The following is a 14,435-nucleotide window of genomic DNA, read 5'->3' as shown; positions in this document are numbered from 1 at the left end:
ATAGATAGATAGATAGATAGATAGATAGATAGATATATATAGATATATATATAGATAGATATATATATCTATATATATATATCTATATATATATATAGATATATATATAGATAGATATATATAGAGAGAGAGAGAGCTGAGAGACGAAACACCTTTTACATAATTTATCATCATTTCATTCAGTCACGTGAGGCTGTTCATTCCTGATTGTCGGGCTTGATGAGTTTTATCATTTAAGAGAAACAATAATCATATTCTGGGTTATTTAATATCGACGTCACAATCTGAATTTCAAAACGTACAGATGCAAATAATTCATAAATAAGACGATCGCATTCTGCCGGTAGAAATGGATCCTGCGCTTATAAACAGAACACAGGACACAGTTTGATAAGAGACTACAGAGAGAAACACCTCTACAGTGGTGATTACTGTGTCTTTATTAGTTACTACACCCTTTGATACATTTTATTACCATTACTCATCTTTCATAAAATATACAGTTTTAGGCACCTTCTATATTAAAATGTCTTTAAAAGGCCCAGTTCACTCAACTTGCAATATCACATATGTTTCTACTTACCTCATGTGGTGTCTAGTCCTGCACATAGTTTTTGATTTTTCTTTTGAAGTTTTGAGATATTTGCCTTTGAAAACTTTGCGGCCAGCTTTTTATAATGGAAGTTTTATTTACATTTATAAAACTTAATAGCAAATACGTTTTCAACAATGTTTTTGGTTTCTTAGCTTAATCCGGCTCCCTGAAGAAGGCTGAAGAAACTGTTCCTACCAAATCAAAATTGAAATTTGTAAAGGCTCTGGATCCTACAACTAAATTTAATTGATTGTACTATGGGAGGACAGATATAAGTAACAAAATAAGTTGTTTTGCATTTGAGTGAACCCAACCGTTTAATGTGTAGAATTAAATTAGCATTCACGTAAACCAGGGCTTCTGTATGATCTGTGGAGCAGTAAAACATCCATAAAAGTGTCTGTTTGAGCATAATTGCAGTTTGCATCGTCATCATTCATCATCATCATTAGGATTTGGCAAATGCTCACCAGTCCCTTTCATGAGGCTGTCTGTATGGTATGCCTATCAGACTAAAAACATCCTTCTCTGTCGGTGTAGTAAACGGAGTGCCGCGATACACCTTCAAGCTACCCTGACGCACCACATCTTTATTCAACGAGTGCTCCGATAAGCTCATTCGTTTTGTCTTTGCCAGGGCTCTCATTGAGCGGTTAAAGTGTGCCGACCCGGTGAAATACACGAGAGAACAGGCGAACTCATCGTAGGGTACTACGATGATGTCCAGCCTGCGATGGCGGCGGTCAGGTCCTGGCAAACGGCACACACCCATGTATTTCTTCTGCTCACCATTTTCCTCGTGGCTCACCAGGTCGTCTGTCAAGAACCCTGAAAGATAAACCGTTGGTTTTTTTAGGTTTCTCTTAAGGAAAACAAAAGGTAAGAATGAGACATGCTAAAGAAGATGGAGCTTACCACTGTCACGGAGGTTCTGTAACACTTTGCTGAAAACCCCCTTGTGGGACTTGCCATCAGGATGAGATATGAGTACGTCAACATCTCCACATGTGGCCTTTCCCCGGCGATAGGAGCCACATGCCATCGCCACCAGGCCTGGGTCTATGGCCTTGGCAGCCTCCTTCAGCTGCACATACACCCAAAGAAAAAGACACATAATATAGGCTATCATCTACCATAGAGTGATGGAGTTTTTTTTAAATCTTTGGCTTCTCAATAATAGAAAAGCAGTGTTTACTTCGTATGTTCTCTTGTCTTTACGGGGCCACTGGCAAACAAGTAAGCTTTTACCCGTTTCCAGCCAAATACCGGGAGGCAGGCTTGCTAAAGCATCACTTATTACTTTCACAAGCCTGAGGGAGTACACATGCTTTAGTCATATATCTAATGTGCATCTGGCAGCTTTGAAGGAAAAAGAAAATCCAGGTAATGCAATATGAAAACAACTAGCGTTGCACTCAACACTCTGGAGTGAACAGGTATCTGGCTAACTTAAGATGCAGCTACTTTTTTTCGGTTTCAAGAGTTAGTTTTGCCCTCTGGGACGCTCCACTTTGTGAGAACACAGTCTGGTTTTACCATTATCAAGCAGTCAAGGAATGTTGACACACACTTTGTCCTTCTTCAAGCCTTCTGTTTCTAAATCACAGCGGGTTAAATGGGGGAAATCTCACCTCTATGTGCTTGAATAAACACATTAAAGTGGTGAAAGATGCCAACATAGTTCAGTCGTCATCACAGAATGATACATGTAGATATTGCGACAAATGAAGATGCTTTACCACTTTCTCTACGGCTGCTGCTTCTTCTCTGGGTATGCGGTCTACAAAGTCATCGTAGTGCTTGAGTCCTATTTTCTGAGTGTTACTCAGGTGGGCTTTTGTGCGGATGTCCTCCAATGTGCGAAAGCCCTAAAAGACAAATAACATTTTTAAGAAATCTTCAAAGAATACAGTATGTTGTATATTAGACCTTTGCCTCCTGCGTCATTGTGTGTGTGTGTGTGTGTGTGTGTGTCTTACCTGTTGGTACCACAGCTGTGCAGTTTTAGTTCCTGCACCCCAGATGTTAGTAAAAAGCTCCAGTACTGGCACAGCCTCCCCGAGGTGGTCGAGCTTCCGCAGGTGACCGCTCTCCGTGATCTCGTCAATTTTGTCGGCCATGCGTTTACCAATTCCTGGGATCAGACAAGCCTCCTGAAACACATAACAAGTTCTGATTCAAAAAGGAATATACGCAAAATAATCAAACAACATGACATTAAAAGCATGTGCATTGGGTTACCTGGTATGATGTAATAGGCTTGTGGTAACTCTTCAGTGCATTGACAGCCTTGGAGTAGCCCAGCGCCCGCCACCTGTCCCCCTGGTGTGTGTAGGCCTTGGCCAGCACTTCTAGCTTGTCTGTGATGTGTTTATTGAAGTTATTCATTTTGGACTGAGAGGATTTGGCACAGACCCAATTCCCTGAGACCACCTTCTGAGCAGCAGAGTCTGGACTGGGGTCTAGGCTGGGGCCAGGAGTCTCCTCTTTGGGGTGCTGGCCAGTGAGGAGAGCTTCCAGGTCACTCTGTGAGACCCCGTCTTCTTCACCTCGCACTTCCTCTTTAGTGTCTGGAACTGTCTGAGAGTAGAATGTAATGTTAAACTATAAAACACACAGATTGTTGTTTGTATGTGTTCTAAGTTCAAGCTCTTGTCCCCTCTTGTAGAAAATGATTAGTGACTGAAAGAACCTGTAAACCTGCACACATGACTTGGAGACCTACCATGTCTATGGTCTTCTCTTGCTTGGTCTGATCCAACACGGGCTCTGCTTCGTCAGCGGGCTTGACATTCAGCAGCTCTTCTTTAATATTTTCATGCCGTGTTTCAGATTCTCTAAGTGGGGAGGACATCAAAAGACGTTATAAAACTGATGACTCATTGAATTTTCTAACATATATTTGCTGTCTTCATGTCAACACACTTTTGTAAATACTTCAATTTGAAGTGGTAAATGTGATGTACAAGTGAAAAGTAGATACACATTCACCCTGGCTTGCTTCTCTGTAGTGTATTAATAAGTCTGTGTTTGATAAACTGGAACATCTCGAGATACAGATACAAGTAATCATCCTAAAACAGTACTATTAGGTCATTAACCTCTTGGGTAACAGAAGGCTGTAGCTGTCAACATCCAGCAGTTGTTTCTCACTGATGCACGAGCTCAACCAAATGCATTTCACTAGTTGGACTGCAGGGGGCATACAATCCACTTGTAGTAAGCGCAGTGCCCTGACACTGTCCATGTTGTCATCCACAACAACATGAGTGACACTGGGACGCAGCGAACTCTCCGTCTGTCCTCCATTCTGCCGAATTTGTCTTTGAAAGATCTGGCATCTGGCACTTCCTATACCAGCAGGCAGGATGTACACTGTGACACCATCAAAAGTGTTTCCTGGGACAGAAGAGAAGAATGTGTTACAACAAGCAAATATGTTGCATTTCCACACACACACACACACACACACACACACACACACACACACACACACTAACAACCTGTGATATCACATTCTTCAGGTTTCTTCTTTACTGGTGGTGCATCCTTTCCCTGTAACACTCGAGCTCGTTTGACTTTGGGAAAGGCTTTCATAATCCCGTGACCAGGCTCCATCTTGTTTCCTGAAGGGGGGGGGCGCCGGTGGCCTGTGACATAAAGAACAGAATTATTGACTTATCTATAACTTTGTATTTTTATACTTTGAATTCTGTCATTGTTTTCAAAAGTTACAATTTGACAGTAGCGTTATTACACTGTCTTGCATTCAAAATATTAATTATTAAAAGTATGCAAGTATTACCATCTAGATTAATGTAAGTATCAAAAGTAAACGCACACAGAGTATTGTGATATCAATGAATATCTCATGTGTCAGTATCATATTAATGTTGTATCTGGTCACGGTGGAGGTAATTATTACTACTTTAAGAACTTTTGGATACTGTAATCTACATTAGATAATCATTATAATTGATAACATGAGCATTCATTATGAAAGTAAAGTAGCAATCTGCAAAGTAGCTAGTAACAGTAGCTGTCAGATACATATTTCCCACTAAGTGTAGTGGAAACTTCAGTATAAAGTAGGATAAAATGGAAACACAAGGGTTTGAATTCTGGAGTCCTACAGCACTGAAGTAGATGTGCTTTCTGCCATTAAACCACGAGTTAGTACAAAACAGTACATTTCTGTTACTGCCTAAAATTACTCTGCATTGCCAACATGTGTGTGTACTTTACACTGTAAGTAGTACATTGTATTATATTTCTGTACAACAATAGCAAAGAGTGGGAGCTGTTTCGGCTTGTACTCAGTGCAGATAACTAAACATCGAACAAAAAGTTCGGAAATTAGTGTTTGGTAGATTATTTCTGTTGTAACAATGCTTCTTGGCAATGCATTTTATACCGTTGGAAACAGTTAACAGCAGAACACGCTGTTTGGCATTGGCAGAGAAGATTTGGCACATTTTTCATGGGGGCAACCCACATACTCAGCTGTGCTGCTCATCCCACAAATGCATGTTCCTTACAAATGGGGCACCGTATAACATTTATTGCCAACAAGAATTGTTACAACAGAGAAATAATCTACCAAACACTAATTTCCGAACTTTTTGTTCGATGTTTAGTTCAGTGACAAAGCAGGCTGAGAAAATAATCTATGATGTCGCAATAATATGTTAGCGTTACAATACTACTTCCCCTTAGCGCGTGCTAACGTGCTAAACAGCAAACGGTCAGTGCCGCTTCGACTTTTCACTGAATATTTGAATTACGCTTTAATTAATTCGAACATATCCAAATGTAATTGTATATTTGACACAGATAAAACTCTTTAAACTCGTATGTGTTGCGCTCTTACCCCTGTTCAGATGGAACCATTCGTACAGAAACAAACAGATAGCGCTCAGATGTTTCACTTCCGGGTCAATTGGGTTTACTTTTCTAAAAAATATGTCTAAATCATACCCCAAAAACTACATATTACACCTGTTACTACATCGTGGTTCTTATAGTAACTTTTATAATTTCATGGTTTTATTCATTCTATAATGTATTATCTATTCAGTTTGTGTATTAACCTCGGTTGCTGTGGTTACGGTTTGACTCCGGAAGTGTCCTCGTGCAACAGAAACATCTTGAGAAACATGGCTGATCAAAGCTGGATCGATATCCTGAAATCCTCAAAGAAAACAGCTCTGATACACGACGGTGAGTAGCTGACACACACCTGTGAACTCTCCAGCCTTCGTGTCGTTTTACCTGACGTTAGCAATATTCATTCACTAGCTTTCCAGCTAACACTAGTCTCATAGGCAACAAGCAGGTGGCACAACTCGCCCTGTAGCATGTTACACATCTTATGTTAACACAAATAGACTCCAAAACATACTTCAAAATACTTCACAAAATGTGTCAACGGCCCGTCGCGAGTATAATACACTATCTGGAAAAGTTGCGACCTAAAAGAGAGGTGAGTTAACCCACAATGTGACTCGCTGCTCTGTGGGTGTCTTTAAGCATCTAATTTAAGCATCTATCTAATTGTGAGCTCTCTCTAATCAACTAGTCTGGTCTACCTTGCTGTTATCACCTCTGCTAACTTTACACCAATCACTGACACAGCCCTTTATCCATCCATGCTGGTTTACATCTACAGCAAACATGCATTAATATTATAGTTTGCTAAATGAAAGACATATTTAATGTATTGCTTCCTATTCTAAGAAGGCGTCACATGTCAAATCTTTTCAAACTGCACCTCCAGGAAAAAGGAAGATCCACTTCCTGTTTACAGATGGAAAAGAAATGTCAGAGGAGTATGACTTACAAACAGATGAGCTCATTGGTAAGTAACGGGTCTTGAGTTTGACGCAGCCACATGTAGCTGCTGGGGTTCTGAATTTTAGGGGCATACGTTTATGTATCTTATAAAATTGTTTGGTACTTTTCAGTACGAAAGTGGCGTCATAAAAGCACACTTGGAGCTCAGGGCCAGTGGCATGTAGAGGTTGGGGAGCCACTTGCAGGCCCTGTCCCTTCTTCGGATTTGGAGGTGATCAAGGAAAACTGCTCCAATGTGGGTTTGCCTTTATGGTTTCTGAAACTTTAGAAATACAGTTGAAACACTTCATTTTCTAATGGCCATCTTTGTTTGTTTTAGTTCAGTTTAGAAAAACACGGGCAACATGCCATGTCTATGTTAAATGGATGTGAATGTTTCTCGTCTCCACAGCCCGTGTTCTTGCGTAAAGACACAAAGACCAGCTTTCAGTGGAGAGTTCGCAACCTTCCCTACCCCAAAGATGTCTTTAGTGTTTCTGTGGAGCCATCGGACAGATGCATCATCGTGAAAACCTCAAACAAAAAGTAAATATGCATGAAAACACTGTGGTTTGTTTTCCATCTTCCTGTTGCACACTTGTTGCATGTAATCCTCGTGTCCTCCCTATAGATGGCACTGTTTACAATGCATTTGTCGATACAGTCGTGTGATAACCCTGTGACATCCTCTCCATGTCCTCCCAGATATTATAAGAAGTTCAGTATTACTGATTTAGATCGCAGTCAGCTGCCATTGGACAACTCCGCCCTCAGCTTCACTCACGCCAACAACACTTTGATTGTCACCGTAAGTCCTACACAACAATAACAAATAAATGAATCACCATTAATGTTATGTTGACAGTGCTTTAATATACAGATCTAAGCATTATAGGTTCATTCTTAAATATGTTTTCTTACCATAAATGTTGAGTGCAGGGACCCAAACAGTATGACCTCAGCAGTCCAAATAGCTTCAAAAGTATCTGGAAAAAAATAAAAGTTTTACTATTAAAGTATTTCATGCAAATCATGAGGAATAGATACAGATGTTTTTTTTTTTTTTTTTTATATATATATTTTATACTCAAGGTTTACTCCTGTGCACCTGTCACTCAGTCCCAAGTTTTTCACTTTCCAGCAATATGTTTTATGCCTACAACAATTGCTCTTTTTGTGATAATTGCTTTATATACCGCCTGCTCTTTCAACAGGATTACCGTGAGGGATTTGCAGGAGAGAGAGAGAGACGGGGAGAATGTTGAAGTAATTATTTTTCTTCTCTCTTCTCTGTCAGTACAAGAAACCCAAGGAGATCTTAACCCTTGAACAGGAGCTACTGAAGGAGCTGAAGAAGCTGAAGGGGACCGGCGAAGGGGACGTCGACTGCAAAACTCAGTGAATTTGTTCTGTGGGAGCGAGAGGATGATTCTGCGTTGCATCTAAACAGTGCCTTTCAATGGTTTATAGCGCCTAATTGTGTTTACTTATTGGGGTTCATTTATTAAAATGGTTATTGTTTATATTTGATACAGACATATTCTATGAAATATATTACATATGTTTTTCTAGCGGATCCATGAGCGTTTTCCCGAATTATTTCTTTACATAGTATAAATATTTATTTACATTAAAAAGTTTAATTGTATCACAACAGTATCAATTAAATTTACTTCTTGTTACCAAACCTACTAGGGAGCAATTTTGATGGGGGCCACATAACCTACTACCCTCCTTTCATTGATGTCCTTGTAAAACACTCAGAACACACAATGCCTCGTCCCTGTTCGTTCCAGGGTCACTGTTACGAGCACATCCCATTCGTGTTAACTGAATACCCTCATGTTCCTCGCATGTAGCGGGCCACCCTGAAAGCCATTACTGAAACTCTGCTTTCTAGAGAGCAAGCTAGTGTTACTGTTTTCCTTTTCAACAAAAGGACGTTCTGACTCTGTGGTCTCCTGCTAAAACTACACGCACACAAGTTAGAAATATGTGCAACGGTCGCACGGCCTTGTTCCAAATGGATTTGATATTATTCTCAAACAAGGACAAATAAGATTTCTTTCTATGTATATATGACGTGTACAGAAGAAGAAAGATTTGTGCTTCTAAAGGGGATATTTGACTACTTTTCCACCAAGTTCGGTTAAAAAAACACTGTCCAGTCTAACAATAGTTAGACAGTGGATTAAAAAAAAAACCCATTTCTGTTTAAAAGAGACAATGGCATTTAAATATAGCTTGTTTCAACCTTGTGATTCCTTGCATTTTTTTACCACTTGTCCAAACCCAGAGAGCAAGTGTAAAAAGCAGAGACAAAACCACAGGTCTGTCTCTCTATTGTCTTCCTCCAGATGGAAAGAAAAGGAATAAAAGAAAACATTTGAACCCAGCCTGTCCTGTTGTTTTGCAAATTCTTGTGAGGGACTTTTTTTTTTTTTTGTTAAACGTTTGTTAAAAATGCATCCACGCATACTTAAAACAACTTAAATATATCTTGTAAGAAACAGGCCGACAGCCTGTTCTGCTGAGCAGATGCCCTAAATACCAAAGCATCCATTCTGAAGTCTTAATTTTGGTTATTTAGTTGAATGCTTTACAGTCTGCTGTGCAAAGCTCGAGCTGCTGTCAAAACAAATTCAAGCAAACACCAACTAACAAATTGCACATCCAGCTTATGCACTGTGAGAGCAGCCGAGCGCCTCTGTTCAGGGTCTTCTTCCTCCCCTGTCGTTTGGCCTCTGATGGTCATGCTCAACTGCTTCTGGGAAGAGGGTTTCTTTTCTGCCTCCCTTTCATTCCCGAATGCCTCTTCCCAGCCATTCCCCCTCTTTCAGCCGATGCCACATTTTGCCACACAGGCCCCGATGCTTTTTCTGCAGCCCTTCAACTCCCTCTCCGCAAACCTCCCCCCCCCCCTCCAACCCCTTACCCCTCCCTGTGTGACTGGCTTCTTTTTGATAACTGACCCCTCCTCGTGTTATTATTCGAACCCACTATTGTATAACATGCCCTTTTATATGAGGTTTCACAAAGAGCCCATTTGATCAGAGGGTTACGGTGTGCGATCGTGAGAAATGCAACTACATGGTGGTAACCTTTGTTTGGGCCAAAATGGTGGGCTGACCTCATCGCTTTTAATGCATAGCTCAGGCCATTCAGGCCCAAGTCTCACTTGCTGAGCACATTGAATTCAGTAGCCTGTCACAGATATTGCCCCTCAGTTATCTGGGTCTCCAGCTTGGAGAAGAAAAAAAAAAAGAAAAACAGTTTTGGGGGGTAACCAACAATGTATGCTAGCTTTCCGTCCCAAAACAACCACACAAGAAAAGCCTCGCAGCTTGTGAACTGATTCTTTAGTGGTTTTAATATACACTCTACAATAAATATTTCCATCATTCATTTACATTTTTACAGTAAAAATATATTCATATATGTAAAAAAAAAACAGGTTAAAAATTCTCCAGAATGGCCTCCTAAAGGCAGGCTAGCATGTCAACTGAGACTCTGGTGCTGCAACCACAAGAAAATCCACAGATAGCTGCCGTGTCTAGCTTCATTGTACTCATTTCTGTTTTAAACATTCTTTGTTGCTGAGCTTCTGAACTTCTAATCAGAGGTTTTTCATTCATGAAAGTATTGTTGAGCTCTTTTGTGCTTAACTGCCCCCTCTCCCCCACCCGAGTTCACGAGTAAAAATCTGTCCTACGATTTGTCTGAATTGGAAATAACTAGCAGATTAGATAATCAATGGTTACATACAATCCAGTACAAAGAATTACACAAAGTCCACAAAATGAGGCAAAACGTGTATGGGCACTTGACTGTAAAAGTTAATTTCTCTGAGAGCTCTTGTTTCCTCTTGTAGTGGTTCTTCTGTGCTGGTTCGTCGACAGTTCTCCCTCAGTGGTTTCAGTGCTCAGCGGCCTCCTGAACGCTGGTGATGGGAATGTTTAGTCCGCTTGCTCAAAGGGTGCGCGGGGACGCGGAGAGGAAGGACATCAAACGGTCTCCTCTCGCTCAGCAAGTGCCCCCTGGGAAGACGCTTCATGAAGTGGGCCTCCCTCTGGTGCTGCTTGGTCTTGGAGGCCTTCCTCGGACGGCCCTTGCGTGTGAAAGCCATGTACCAGCCCTCGTACTTGGCGTTCTGCAGCGCCGTGTAGTTGTTTTCCAGAACAATCTCGGTGAAGATGCAATCTTTGCCTCGTCCTTTCCGCTGGGAAAGAGAAAGAGAGTGGGAGAAGTTGAGGTATGTTGGACGATTCCCAGGAAGCGGAAACATCGTCTTTATTTCCAGACAGTCAAATACCCTTTGAAACCTTGAGAGGGCCGCTCAGAGAAATTTTAAATATCTAATTTGTTCTGGCCTCGATTGTGTCTAAACAATGTGTCACCAAAAACTGCAAATCTGGACTAACATTTCCAAGAAACAAACAAATGCAGCTACTATGAATTACAGATTACCTTGCCGATCAGCTTCCCCCTCTTGTTCATACATATGTAGTATCCCGTCTTCACCCCTTTAATGCGAACACGACTTCCAAAAGAGTCCGTCTCCACCTCCAGTTTAGCTGCACAGACAAAAAGGATCACAAATAATGAGAAGACACAGTCCTGACAAGGTGCAGGCACGCAGATTATGATGTTACAGTGTGTGAGACAAATATATTCCTGAGACTGTAATGAACTGGAATTACATCATGTCATCATTAAATGTCGTTAAATTGTTTTTTCATGAGCAGTGACACAGAATCATGAAGATGACATAAATTCACTCTCAACCCTTTTATGGTCTAGTATAGACGCCTTCAACAAAGCGTGCAAGCCTTCCAAAATAGCACCAAATGATAGTGATTTTGCACGGCGCGATTGCTGTTGAATGTCTGTAAATGCTGTGCCGGGATGCGGCTCAGACTGGGGATAAAGGAGAGTGAGAAGACTGCGGTCAGGGACACAGCCACAAGCACAGAGCAGCGGTCAGATTTGGGCCGGTTACAAGAGTGACACCCACTTAGGATGTGTAGCCAATGTGTGCATGACCAACTCTCTCTCCCTCTGTGTGTGTGCATGTGCGTGTATAGGTCGAGAAATTAAAAAGACAAAAGAGCACACAGGAGAGGAAGGAGAGGAAAAGGTATAAAGTCAAGATGCTGACTTCAGCGCTCCTTATAAATTGAGTCATACATTGAGTTGTAAAGCAATGAAAATTCCTCATAAAATGCATCTCCAAAAAGCAGGCAGCAGGCATTGGGAAGGGGATGGATGGTGGTGGTGGAAAGATGGCTCGGCTCGGCACACCAAAATCCTTTTTGTGACAGGATTTCTGCTCTCTTTAAGTTTAAGACAGTTTTCCCTGCTAGAAGCAAAGACTAGCCCCCTGAAGTCCATCATAACAGGTGTCAAGCACTTTCTAGAGTACAAACACACTAACAAAATAAATCATCTTCATAAGGCCATGAAGGATGGCACTGCTGCTGATGTTTACAATTGCTAGTGTTCCAATTGGCTCAAACATTTTCCCGCAGGCTCCCAAAAACGACATATTGTTTTACTGCTTTTCAACACCGCCCCATGCGCCATTGGATTTAAACAATTCCTGTTTGTAACATGAACACGTTTCCTATTTTATTGTTTTCCCGAGCTTTAGAAGCATTGAAATGTAAGAAAGGAGGACCTTTAGCTGTCATTGGTTTGGACTGATCTGGCAATAACACACTTTAGGTTTAATATTCTTCATCATTTCAAAGACAATAAAAAGTGCTCTCCCTGAACAGGTTAACACATGTGGACATTTGTTCCAATATTTATAATAAAACTGTACTTAAATATTTAACTATACGCAAACGTCAGCAAGCCTAAACGTTTTACTCTATTTAGCAAAACATCCAAACGCTAATTACACCTTTATTCTCGCGATATTTTGAATATTTCCATCAATAACTGTTCGGATATATTACTGGCTGGTTTTTAATAGACACTGAAATGTGTTTTATGTAATTATGAGTGGTGTTCTTCGCTCTGTGAAAACATGCCTAACATACACCCGTTTCTTATGTTTCCTACCGTGCACCGCTCCGTCGTCTCCGTTGGCGTTGACCCTCTTGTTGCCCAGGACCTGGACATGTTTCCCGCTGGTGCGGCTGTACAGCTGGTAGGTTCGCGTCAACCTGCGGCTCATGCGGTCCGACAGCCGGCTCTGCTCGGTGACATGGTGCTTGAAATTAGGAGGGGACTGCACAGTGTTCTGTCGGACAAGAAAACACATGTCGCGAAATATGAAATTACTTTCATACTTATCGCAGGTTTTTTTTTTTTTACTTTAAAACCCAAAGCCTGAAAAAAAAGTAAACTGTGAGGAGACTAAAGCGTGCCAGTCAAAGTGCAGAGGCCCAGGCCCACAGTTCATTATGCCAGTCATAATACATCCTGCTTTTTCCTCTTTCATTTATTTGTACATGGCCTACAGTATGTTTTTGGAGACGCTTTCATGGTCCCTTAGGGGATGACATTTCCCTCTCATAGCCTAGGTTGTTTTTACCACCGATGATCTTTCACCCCTTCTTGACTTCTTTTTTTCTCATTTCAGCCGTTCTCCATCCACATGTGTTTTAACAATTACTCTTTAGGCTGGAGCTTACCTCTTTTCAAGATGTTTGAATTGTTGCCAATTGCCATAGCACTCATAATAAAATGTTGTCATTGTTATTGCAGCCCATTGCAGATGTAGAGGCGCTGAACTAAGCCGCTTAGCATGGCGTCTGCATACCTGTTAACTTTTACCTACTTAATTATAGAGCTTTACGTAACATTCATGTTTTTTTATTGGAGTGAAAATTTGAGTTACCTGTGCGTAAAAGCAAAGCGCTGTGAACTGAAGTAACCTTTGGGGAAAGAAGAGAAAACAATTAGAACATCTAACCTGTTGGTCAAATTCAATGAGTTACATATGCAACTATTTTATCTTGACAGCTCTTTACTTACAGATAGCCTAACCTCGATGTTCTCAGCCTCATCTTGTAATAGTTCAAATATTGCTTCATGAATACTCCACTGATTCGGTGCTGGAAACTCTCGGAAATAAAGTTCCTCCTGGTGGGAATTTCAGCTCACGTTGATCCCCCTCTTGTGACATATAGACTGTGATAGCCGTGACATTTAAGAGATCCAAAACGGCCAAGGGTCCCACGCAGATACAGGATCCACGCGACTGAAACAGTAAAAAGTCCAGAAGATTTAAGGGTGCTGCGGTGCCAATCCAAACTAAAAGTCCGGCGTCGCTGTCACCAAACCACCTCCAGTGAAACTCTCCGTGTCAATCACTCTCTCAGTGATGGAGCTCTTGGATCACGTTTGAAGTCAAAAAAAGCCTCTCTGACATTCTGTAGCAGAGCAGTGGTGAGTAGGTGTAGTTTTACGCACGGATCTTCACTCATCAACGGTCAGATGCGCGCTGTGAAAATGACTAAGTGGTTAAATACGATTTCTTTTTAAAAGTTGAATGAATCCCACGAGTACCAACACGGCTTTATTGGTCTGATGTATAGTCAGAGCAATGACGCCACAGCTGTCGCTCCATACGATGCACAGATAGTAAACCGTCAACCTTCCTCCCACGCGTGTATTTCTTGTGGTCGCCTCCAGTCCACGTACAGCATCTGTCTCCCTCTACATTTAAATACTTTAACTTGCGGGAAAGTCAATATCCTCGGTGAGAGCAGGCGGAGCGTTCGAGCTGCAGCCAATTTGAAACTGAATACATATTAAAACACTTTGCCTCCACCTATCTGCTCACAATTCCACAAACACAGAATCCATCAATGAGTTGAATGTGTAATAAAACAAGATGAGAGATGAGAATATGAAATACAGTCTGTCACCAAGAGAGGAGCTTATTTGTGGGTTAGATCCACACAAAAATATCAGCAAAATGTTTTGAACTAAGCATTTATTCACAATCACACGTTAATCTAATTGTCATCTTCATCCATGTAAAACCCGCACTAGG

General features: G+C 41.2%; 3 protein-coding genes across 3 annotated transcripts; 1 reads left to right on the top strand and 2 right to left on the bottom strand.

The window, feature by feature from the left end:
- Positions 1–409: 409 nt before the first annotated feature.
- On the bottom strand, positions 410–5,485 carry poll (polymerase (DNA directed), lambda). The gene is made up of 9 exons (XM_031864520.1): positions 5,466–5,485; positions 4,099–4,245; positions 3,697–3,994; positions 3,321–3,432; positions 2,837–3,175; positions 2,575–2,748; positions 2,335–2,463; positions 1,511–1,679; positions 410–1,423 (listed from the first exon to the last, which is right to left on the bottom strand). Exons 2-9 carry the CDS (start codon positions 4,211–4,213, stop codon positions 1,062–1,064), a joined length of 1,698 nt encoding a protein of 565 aa, XP_031720380.1. The 5' UTR covers positions 4,214–4,245; positions 5,466–5,485; the 3' UTR covers positions 410–1,061.
- Positions 5,486–5,727: 242 nt separating this feature from the next.
- dpcd (deleted in primary ciliary dyskinesia homolog (mouse)) lies at positions 5,728–8,585 on the top strand. The gene is made up of 6 exons (XM_031864532.1): positions 5,728–5,815; positions 6,372–6,452; positions 6,559–6,683; positions 6,840–6,973; positions 7,133–7,235; positions 7,725–8,585. The coding sequence occupies exons 1-6, from the start codon at positions 5,752–5,754 to the stop codon at positions 7,827–7,829; spliced, it is 612 nt and encodes a 203-aa protein (XP_031720392.1). The 5' UTR covers positions 5,728–5,751; the 3' UTR covers positions 7,830–8,585.
- Positions 8,586–9,760: 1,175 nt separating this feature from the next.
- fgf8b (fibroblast growth factor 8b) lies at positions 9,761–14,022 on the bottom strand. The gene is made up of 5 exons (XM_031864531.1): positions 13,412–14,022; positions 13,275–13,311; positions 12,494–12,674; positions 10,895–11,001; positions 9,761–10,646 (listed from the first exon to the last, which is right to left on the bottom strand). The coding sequence occupies exons 1-5, from the start codon at positions 13,468–13,470 to the stop codon at positions 10,350–10,352; spliced, it is 681 nt and encodes a 226-aa protein (XP_031720391.1). The 5' UTR covers positions 13,471–14,022; the 3' UTR covers positions 9,761–10,349.
- Between the last annotated feature and the right edge of the window lie 413 nt (positions 14,023–14,435).

This window comes from Anarrhichthys ocellatus, unplaced genomic scaffold, assembly GCF_004355925.1.
Source record: "Anarrhichthys ocellatus isolate YVR2014 unplaced genomic scaffold, GSC_Weel_1.0 scaffold31, whole genome shotgun sequence".
Lineage (NCBI taxonomy): Eukaryota > Metazoa > Chordata > Actinopteri > Perciformes > Anarhichadidae > Anarrhichthys > Anarrhichthys ocellatus.
This window is presented reverse-complemented; position numbering and strand designations above follow the sequence as displayed.

Coding starts and splice junctions, on each gene's coding strand:
- poll (XM_031864520.1), bottom strand. CDS start 4,213: ATGGAGCCTGGTCACGGGATTATGAAAGCCTTTCCCAAAGTCAAACGA. Junction 2,464..2,574: donor CACAGCTGTGGTACCAACAG/GTAAGACACACA, acceptor TTTGTCTTTTAG/GGCTTTCGCACATTGGAGGA. Junction 1,680..2,334: donor CAGCAGCCGTAGAGAAAGTG/GTAAAGCATCTT, acceptor GTGTATGTGCAG/CTGAAGGAGGCTGCCAAGGC.
- dpcd (XM_031864532.1), top strand. CDS start 5,752: ATGGCTGATCAAAGCTGGATCGATATCCTGAAATCCTCAAAGAAAACA. Junction 6,684..6,839: donor TCAAGGAAAACTGCTCCAAT/GTGGGTTTGCCT, acceptor TCGTCTCCACAG/CCCGTGTTCTTGCGTAAAGA. Junction 7,236..7,724: donor ACAACACTTTGATTGTCACC/GTAAGTCCTACA, acceptor CTTCTCTGTCAG/TACAAGAAACCCAAGGAGAT.
- fgf8b (XM_031864531.1), bottom strand. CDS start 13,470: ATGAAGCAATATTTGAACTATTACAAGATGAGGCTGAGAACATCGAGG. Junction 13,312..13,411: donor ACATCGAGGTTAGGCTATCT/GTAAGTAAAGAG, acceptor CTTTCCCCAAAG/GTTACTTCAGTTCACAGCGC. Junction 11,002..12,493: donor AGACGACGGAGCGGTGCACG/GTAGGAAACATA, acceptor TTGTCTGTGCAG/CTAAACTGGAGGTGGAGACG.